The sequence below is a fragment of the Miscanthus floridulus genome, unplaced genomic scaffold, assembly GCF_019320115.1.
Source record: "Miscanthus floridulus cultivar M001 unplaced genomic scaffold, ASM1932011v1 fs_428_2_3, whole genome shotgun sequence".
Classification (NCBI taxonomy): domain Eukaryota; kingdom Viridiplantae; phylum Streptophyta; class Magnoliopsida; order Poales; family Poaceae; genus Miscanthus; species Miscanthus floridulus.
In genome coordinates this window covers 42,896-52,107 of record NW_027096735.1, presented here as the reverse complement: position 1 = coordinate 52,107, position 9,212 = coordinate 42,896, and the positions used below count along the sequence as shown (strand labels likewise).

The window sequence follows — 9,212 nt, the reverse complement described above, 5'->3', positions numbered from 1 at the left end:
GATTCTGTTAAACGTGAATAGATCTGTTTACTTTAAAGGTTTGATTTGTTTTCTTTATCACTGGCTGCATAGATCCGGTTGAACCCCACTGTTAGAGATAGCATGTTAAGTCTGATGAGTTGATAGGTTTGTCCATGTTAAATAGTCGATTGTTCACATGTTGTAGTCCCTTTTTGCCCGAATCGGTTATTTCAGCCGATTCGCTCGAGCTTTCACACATATAGCATGTTTTTCAGAAAGCTTGTCGATGTATAGATGGTTTTATGGATTCTAAGGTTTTAGTTTGTTATTATCATCATAGCTGCCATCGATCTGGTCGAACCTCACTGTTGATGGTAACAGATTAGATTCATAGTGTTTGTAGATCCATTCGTACTAGACAGCCGATTTGTTCACATGCTATATTCTTTCTCGTTAAGATTCATCGGCTCAATGATCCACACTGATAATATCCACATAGCTGATGAGTTTTGCTTACATCCGCGCGCATTGTACCTGTCAACATAAAATCAATCGTAATAGCCAATTTCTTCGCGTATCGGCTATTTAGTCAATTTTCCCGTCTGGCTGCTACCGAAGCGGCACACTTGGAACTGTCTGGACAAAGACCAGCATGTTCCACCTTAAATTACTGATAAACTTTCTCTCTTTGTCAATTGCAGATCAAATTGACTGGCACGCTTCGGGAGGAATTCGCAAGATCGGTTAACCCTGCGTTGAAGCCAAACGGATCTCCGGGCTCATCCTAAGAAGATCCTTTTGACTTGCTGTGTGCCCGGCGCATTGACACATTTTTGCACCGACAATAGCAATGTAGTGGTCCACCTAGTTTTCAAATGACTTTGGATGGGCTTATGTGAGAAGAAGCACATGGTTTTCTTTTGGGATCTAAAAAAGATAGACTAAGCACCAGAGATCCTCTTAGGAGAAGGTACATGAATCTTGCAGGCTATCATTGTGTTCTATCCAACATTGGCTCGGATGAATCTACTGAGCACCTATTCATCAACTGTCCATTAATTTGCGACGACTTGTTGGGATATTCTCAACCTACATAGTGCTGCACAATTAGACCCTTTTTCTACTCAAACAGAATTCAGACATCAGCTTAACCAAGTGTTCTTCATGAAAGTAATCATACTAATAATGTGTTAGAGTAGCATTTGGCTGTCTGGAAACAACAAATTTTCCAGAAACATGCCAACTTCTGCTTAAGATTGCAAGGCCATTTTCAGTCCAGAGTTTGCATCCCTCTTATGGCATGCAACTAAAAAATATTTCCCTCGGATTCAAGAATTGTTTACATACCTCCTCTAGCATCTATTATCTCTCTTGTTGTCTTCCTTTTTTTTTCGTTCCTTTCTTTGTATCCTGAAGTGTTTTCCTTTCATACTAGCTTTTATTTATGTCGTTTAAAATATATCCAGTAAGGGCTACGACCCTTCCCGTTTCAAAAAAAAAAAAAAAAAAAATCAATGCACTCATCGGATTTAGAAAGATCTATGCTGAATTTTAGAAATGGGAAGATCAAATTATTGCGGATAATAAGATCTTGAATTTGAACCTTTCTGCGTGGTACAGGAAACATTGAGTTGTTGCCGTTGTCTTGGATGAATCAAGCGGCGATAGCCAGGAGGCAGCGTTTTACACTTCTTCGATGATGAGAGAAGAAAAAGTAGATGACTCTGTGGGCCGGTGGGCTCCAATGTACCAAGTCGAAGCAGTGCACTGCATGCGCGTGCTTGGCGCGAATGAAGCCCTTGGAAATCTAGGAATTGGGTTTTGTGATTCGGAAGTCCGTCAAGTCGTCACGACCGCCGATAGTTGGAGTTCCTCAGATTTTGTGACCCCTCTTCCCTCCCAGTCACCGCGAGCAAATTGACCAGTCACTTGTGCTACATTGGCTGTCGCTCATGGAGCCACTGATGCTGCTGCCACTCACCGTCCTCCTGTCATACCTTGGCCACGGCACTGGCGCCGGCGCAACGCCTCCGCGGTTTAACTCCATCTTTAGCTTCGGCAACTCGTACGCGGACACTGGGAACTTCGTCCTCCAGTGCGCCGGCCTCCCCTCCGTCCCCTTCAACCAGTCTCCCTACGGCGAGACCTTCTTCCGTCGCCCCACCGGCCGCCCCTCCGATGGCCGCCTGATCATCGACTTCATTGGTACATACACCACCACTCCTTCTGTCCTCCATCTTATAAGTGTACATATGCGATTGATCTGCACGCGCATGCAGCGGAGGCGCTACAAGTCCCTCTCCTCCCACCGTTCCTGTCGTCGAGGCAGCCCCACCAGGACTTGGACTTCAGCCGCGGTGCGAACTTCGCCATCGTCGGCGGCACGGCGCTGGACGTGGGGTTCTTCCTCCGGCGCAGCGCCGCCAGCGTGCCGCCGTTCCGGAGCTCCCTGCGCGTGCAGATCGGGTGGTTCCGCAGGCTGAAGCGGTCGCTCTGCAACACCACTACTGCGGCCGCGGCCGCGGGGTGCAAGGACCGCCTGATGGCGAGGTCGCTGTTCGTCGTGGGCGAGCTGGGCAGCAACGACTACGGCTACATCCTCGCCGGCGGCAAGAGCCTCCCGGAGGCCAAGTCCTTCGTCCCGGAGGTCGTCAAAGCCATCTGCAGAGGCATCGAGGTATCTATTTTATCGTTTGCGATCGATCCAGTTCCCCAATTGTACGTCACTCGTCACACGGTGAACTCTCTGCGCGGGCGTGCTCGCAGAGGCTGGTGGAAGAGGGAGCGAGACACATGGTGGTGTCGGGGACGCTGCCGGCGGGGTGCATGCCGATGGCGCTGACCAAGTACGGGTACGGCGCGGGAGGGAAGGGGAAGGGGAACGCGACGACGGAGTACGATCGGCGGACGGGGTGCCTGCGGCGGCTCAACGGCCTGGCGCAGTACCACAACTGGATGCTGCGGGAGGCCGTCGGGCGCATGCGCCGGAAGTACCCGACCACCAAGCTCGTCTACGCCGACTTCTACCGGCCGGTGGCGCGGCTCCTCCGGCGGCCCGCCAAGTTCGGTGAGTCCTTCAATTTCCTCGGTTGCTGTCACATTTCGCTACTGTAGAAAACTAGAAATGTACAGCATATTCGGTTGACTGGTTCGTATCGTTGCTGGTTCATGAAGAAATACCGCTGACTGATTTGTGTAAGAAAAAAATACTGTTCCGACTATAAATTTACGATCGTTTACGACAGGGCACGGCCAAACGAAGGCCGGTAGAGTATGAATCAAACCAGCATCGATCGTTGACAACTAGAGGCCTACGCTACAGCAATGCATGTGATCTCTGAACATAAGTCACCATAAAGGCAAATGTCTCCCGCCATGCTTCACAGTTCATCTATACGCGCGTAGATAAGATAATTGTATAGATTAAGTAGCCAAGTCAAACGTGTCGGTGATATCTAAAGCAATGAGACCATCAACATTTAACAGCACTTATTGTGCTTCCAAGAGTTTTGAAGTCTTCGAAAATTTTGGAATCTTGAAGTACGCCAATCCATGCATTGAGCACCAACAGCACAATCAGCAAATGCAAGAAGCATGTGGTAACAGTATGATATTCGATCGGCACAACCAGATTCTTCAAGCTTTTTGATCGAGGTGGTCCATGCAAGCAGTAGTGTTTTCTTTTCCTTCATTTTCTAAGTACAAATTATTATTTCCCATTCAAATCATAGGTCGTTTTGACTTTGGTAAGTACATAATTTTTAATATACATCTAGATACACGCATGTCTAGAAAAGCTAAAACTATTTACAATTTAGAAGGAATGGAGTAGTCAATATGTAAGATAAAGTTCTAAGAAGTATATATACTACATAAATGATTTTTAGAGTATTTTTTCAGTGGTGGCTACGTAAAAAACCATCTCTAAAAACGATTACAGAGATGACCACCTCTAAAAATCAATTTTTAGACATAGTTGGTGTTTCCAATTACCCCTAGAAATGTCATATATTTTTGCCTCTAAAGAGATGGCTAGAAGCATCGATTGCCTCTAGAAATCGATTTGAGGTGGACCGTTATGACCCGTCCGACTCTAAAAATAGACGCAATACCAAAAGAAATTATAATATTTTCAAATGAAGTTGTACGAGACGAACTTTATATCAAAATGTAGACCTTGAAGAGATCTACAACTTTGTAGTCGACAACTTTTCTATTTAAAATTGTTTATGGTCCTAGAAATATGTTTCAAGTTCTCAGATTTTGAAGTCATTTTTTATTGTTTCAATTCAAGCAAGCACGATGGAGTGACGCACACTAGCAAGGTTGTAGGATTCAACGAGATCTTAAATATTATAGCTCAAACTTGTTTAATTTAAATTTGTTTATAGCCCCAAATATTTAATACAAGATTCGTGAAGTTTAATAAAAAAGGATAGCATAATACTTCTCACAAGTGATTTTATGGCACAGTGGTAGAGAAGGCTTGCCCAGGGCAAGGAATCTTGAGTTAGGGAATCTCAGAAATAGCATGCTGGCCGATTTTCATTTTCTGAAAAATAATTTTTAGAGATGGGCCAAAGGCCAATCGACTGGCTCTAAAAATTGATTTTCTAGCCGCCTCTAGATAGTGTTCATTTCTAGAGACACTTGGGTAGAAGCGGTTGAAACTCCCACCTCTAGAAATCAGTTTCCAACCGTGAGTGAAAATGGATTATGTGGTCTGTATTAAACTTTAGATCATTTTTGCTATATTAAACTTGAGATTTAAGGACTTGATTGCACAACTTTTGCTCAGAGGCTTAGGCTGCCAACTAGTTTGTAGACTAGGCTAAAGTGGTTTAGATATTTATATTCATCCTAAGCTATCATCAAAATAATCGAAAAAAGCTATCATCAAAATGATCTATGGATTGGTTTTGTTGACACTACCCAAGGAATAAACTATTAGTGTTGATTAATGATTATCATTACATCTCAATTTTATTATTGATAAATAGTCCTTGTTAGTTTCTAATGCATTGCATACTGGTTCAGGGTATAGGAGGCTATATATAGGGAATAGGGTAGGATGGACAAGTCCTTTAGTAAAGATGCATCTAAAGATGAAAACTTTCTAACCCTTTCAATGCAAATTTTTTCCTTGACGTAATTTACTCACAAAATTTTTCCATATGTTGCTTGATCATTTTAAATTAATATTGTCATTTGCATTCCTTATTATATCTTTTATATCATTTATTAGTTTACCGCCACTAAGATTTTTTTGCCATTGGTTATTCAGCCCTCCCTATTGACCTGTTTCTGTCTCCGCCACTGGTTCTAGCGTCACTAAAAAAATTCTGGAGTTTGATGGTATACAACCCTGTCATCTGTCTGATAATAGTAAGAGTACCTGTATGTGAAGACCCTAGCAATATTCCCCAGGAAAAAAGTCATATATGTGTGCAAACTTGTGAGGGGTCAATGGTCCTACTCCCTAGGAGTTGTTTAAATTGCTGTTGTGAGGGGTCATGCGACTGATGCACATTTGCCTTGCTTGTCTACATACTGACACAATCTCGCATTGTGATCTTGCATAAGTACAACATGGCTGCCAATTGCCATTGTACTGACTTTGGTTTTGATTTAATTTGCAGGGTTCACCGAGGAGCCTATCCGGGCGTGCTGCGGCGGAGGCGGGCCATACAACTACAACCCTGGGGCAGCCTGTGGCTCACCTGGCTCCACCGTTTGCCGTCAGCCGTCTGCGCATGTTCACTGGGACGGCATTCACTTGACCGAGGCCGCCTACAAGTACATCGCCAACGGTTGGCTGAATGGGCTTTACGCCTATCCCTCCATCCTGGACTTGCTGCAATAGGTTAATGCAAATCTTGTTTCACTCGTTAACAGTTTCAGAGTAGTCGTGCACGGTTTTTTTTGTTACCAAAACATAGGCAAATCTTGTTTCACACGTTAAAAGTTTCAGAGAGTTGGCTGCTGACTAAAGTTTACAAGTGATGATTAGACCTGTCATTTGCAAAAAGCATTATCCAATTCTCAACAGAACACAATTCCCAAGCATGATAACCATTCAGTATAGAAGATGAAGCAGGTTCTGTAATTAAGACTGAATGGGCCGTTTCGGTTCTCATTGTTAGTCGCTGAATTCTCACTCTGGGTAGTAGGAGAATTCTTACTCTCATCGAGAGAGGATGACACTAGGAGTTGGGGCAATTTTCTTGTCTATTTCTCACACAAGCTCACACAAATGCCATGCCAACCTGAGGGGTTGAGGTTACATATTTATAGGCTGCTAGCCAGCCAAGCATATGCCAAGATGCTAGTCTAAGATGCTAGTCTAAGATGCTAAGATGCTAGTCTAAGATGCTAAGGTACTATCCTCTAAGATGTTGTCCTCTAATATGCTGTCCTAGATGCTAACAGCCCCCGTCCTAGATGCTAACAGCCAACAACCCCACAAAGACTAGATGCTGTCCTTGTGCAGCAGCCTCCAACAGCCCCACAATAGACTAGCCAGACTTATCCATCATTCTCCCCCTAAGTCTTATGCGTCGTCTTATGGGAAAGTTGAACCATCCCGGTCCTCGAGCAGAGTTCAAGGAACTTGATCCTCCCAAGGGGCTTGATGAGCAGGTCCGCAAGCTGGTCCTTGGTGTTGATGTAGCTTGCCTTGATGCTCCCGTCCTCCAAACAGCCTCGGATAAAGTGGTACCTCACCCGGATGTGCTTACTCCGTTCATGGAAAACGGGGTTCTTTGCTAGGGCCAGAGCAGACTTGCTGTCCACCCTGAGCTCCACCGCTCTAGTGTCTCTGCCGAGGAGATCACCAAGCAGTCGAGCGAGCCAGAGCGCCTGAGTCGAAGCGGTGGAGGCCGCTATGTACTCGGCCTCGCAGCTGGACAGGGCCACCACCTGCTGCTTGACCGACTGCCAGCTAATGAGGCACTTGCCGAGGAAGAAGAGGATCCCGCTCGTGCTCTTGCTGGTGTCGATGTCGCCGGCGTGGTCGCTGTCGCTGTACCCGACGAAGTGTGCCGCCCCAGGGCACCTCGGGTAGTAGAGGCCGTGGTCGAGAGTCCCCGCAACGTAGCGGATGATCCTCTTCACAGCCTGCTGGTGCTCCGTCGTCGGTCGCTGCATGAACCGACTAACGTAGCCGACGGAGAATGCCAAGTCCGGCCGTGTGTGGGCGAGGTAGCGAAGGCTCCCCACAAGACGCCGGTACTGCGTAGCGTCCACCTCCTTCGTCGTGCTGTCGTGGCTCAGCTTCAGCCTCTCCTCCATCGGAGTGAGAGCTGGGTTGCAGTCGGTGAGCCCAGCTAGCTCAACGACGCGCTTGGCGTAGGCGGTCTGTCGAAGCGTGATCCCAGAGTCATCCTGGTGCACCTCGATTCCCAGGTACAAGGAGAGAGGCCCCAGGTCACTCATCTGGAAGGTGGCCTTCATCTCTTCCTTGAATGCCGCCATCTCCGCATCCTTGGTGCCGGTGATCACCAAGTCGTCGACGTAGACACCCACCAGCAGGGCATTACCTCCATTGCCCCGTCGGTAGATGGCCGCCTTGTGCGGGCTTTGCTCGAAGCCCATCCCCTTTAGCGTGGAATCCAGCTTGGCATTCCACGCCCTCGGTGCCTGCCGCAAGCCATAGAGGGCCTTGTGCAGGTGGAGCACCTTGCCCTCCTTGCCGGGGATCGCAAATCCCGACGGCTGGTGCACGTAGACCTCCTCCTTCAAGTCGCTGTTAAGGAACACCGACTTGACGTCCATGTGATGAACACGCCAGCCCTCCTAGGCAGCTAGCGCAAGGAGGAGTCGCATGGACTCCATCCGTGCCACGGGAGCAAAGGCATCGTCGAAGTCGACCCCCTCCTGCTGCACGAAACCTCGTGCCACCAAGCGAGCCTTGTGCTTGACGATGGCACCGGCTTCATCCCTCTTCAGCTTGTACACCCACTTAAGGGTGATCGCGCGATGACCACGAGGAAAGTCAGCAAGCTCCCAGGTGCGGTTCTTCTCAACCGCATCCATCTCCAACTGTATCGCGGCGCGCCATGCCACGTGTCTCTCGGCCTCTGCATACGACCGAGGCTCGCCGTCGTCACACGCAAGGTGCAACTGCGCCTCCAGGTCGTGAGGCACCGGTCCCGGCACCGGCTGGTCACCGAGAAGGTTCTCCATCGTACGGTACCGCAACGGCTCGCCATCGTGGTACGCGTCGACGCGCTCCTCGCCGTGAGAGAGCGGAGTAGCGAGCTCAATCGGGCCGTGCTCGACACGAGCTGGTGGTGGAGTAGACGTGCCCGGAGTGGTGCCTGTCGGTGCTGGAGTGTGTGGCGTTGCTGGCTGTGGTGGAGCCGGTGAAGAACTCATCGCAGCCGAGGTCCTGGCTGGAGAGCGTGGTGCTGTCGGAGTAGCAGGCGCCGGGGTCGGTGGAGGCTCGGGAACTGGGGTAGACGCGCTCACCGAAGAAGAGCCGCCTACTCCCCCAGCTCCCTCAAAGTGGACGTACTCGACAGAGAAGTCGTCGTACGTCGGAGCCGAGTCGTCGTCCACCGCCTTGTCCCACGCCCATCCTTGCCCTTCGTCGAACACAACGTCGCGCGCCATGCGCACACGCTGTGTCTTCGGGTCGAGGATGCGGTAGGCCTTCGAGCCCTTCGCGTAGCTAATGAACACTCCCGGAGTGCTCCTGTCATCGAGCTTGCTGATGTGGCCAAGCTCCTTGGCGAACGCGAGGCAGCCGAAGACCCGCAAGTGGGAGACCGCCGGCTTACGCCCATGCCAAGCCTCGTACGGCGTCCTGCCGTCGAGCGCCTTGGTAGGCGAGCGGTTGAGGATGTAGACGGCCGTCACCACCGCCTCTCCCTAGAAGACAGCCGACATCCCCCTCTGCTTGAGGAGGGCCCAAGCCATCCCCACAACCGTCTGGTTACGCCGCTCGACGACGCCGTTCTGCTGCGGGCTGTACGGCACGGAGTAGTGGCGCTGAATGCCCTCATCAGCGCAGTACGACGTGAATTCAGCCGCCGTGAATTCGCTGCCGTTGTCGGTGCGCAGCACGCGCAGCTTGCGGCCGCACTCCGCCTCTACAGCAGCCTGCGCGCGCCTGATGGTGTCCGTAGCCTCTCCCTTGCTGCCGAGGACCATCACCCACATGTAGCGGGAGAGGTCGTCGACGAGCAGCAGGAAGTAGCGTCGTCCTCCCGGTGTGGCCGGTGTCACCGGGCCACACAAGTCCCCGTGCA

General features: G+C 49.6%; 1 protein-coding gene across 1 annotated transcript; it reads left to right on the top strand.

The window, feature by feature from the left end:
* The first annotated feature begins 1,913 nt into the window (after positions 1-1,913).
* On the top strand, positions 1,914-5,824 carry LOC136531734 (GDSL esterase/lipase At5g45910-like). Its single transcript, XM_066524385.1, has 4 exons — positions 1,914-2,166; positions 2,241-2,638; positions 2,728-3,028; positions 5,601-5,824. Exons 1-4 carry the CDS (start codon positions 1,914-1,916, stop codon positions 5,822-5,824), a joined length of 1,176 nt encoding a protein of 391 aa, XP_066380482.1.
* The last annotated feature ends 3,388 nt before the right edge of the window (positions 5,825-9,212 follow it).

Coding starts and splice junctions, on each gene's coding strand:
- LOC136531734 (XM_066524385.1), top strand. CDS start 1,914: ATGGAGCCACTGATGCTGCTGCCACTCACCGTCCTCCTGTCATACCTT. Junction 2,639..2,727: donor CCATCTGCAGAGGCATCGAG/GTATCTATTTTA, acceptor GCGTGCTCGCAG/AGGCTGGTGGAAGAGGGAGC. Junction 3,029..5,600: donor CCGGCGGCCCGCCAAGTTCG/GTGAGTCCTTCA, acceptor TTTAATTTGCAG/GGTTCACCGAGGAGCCTATC.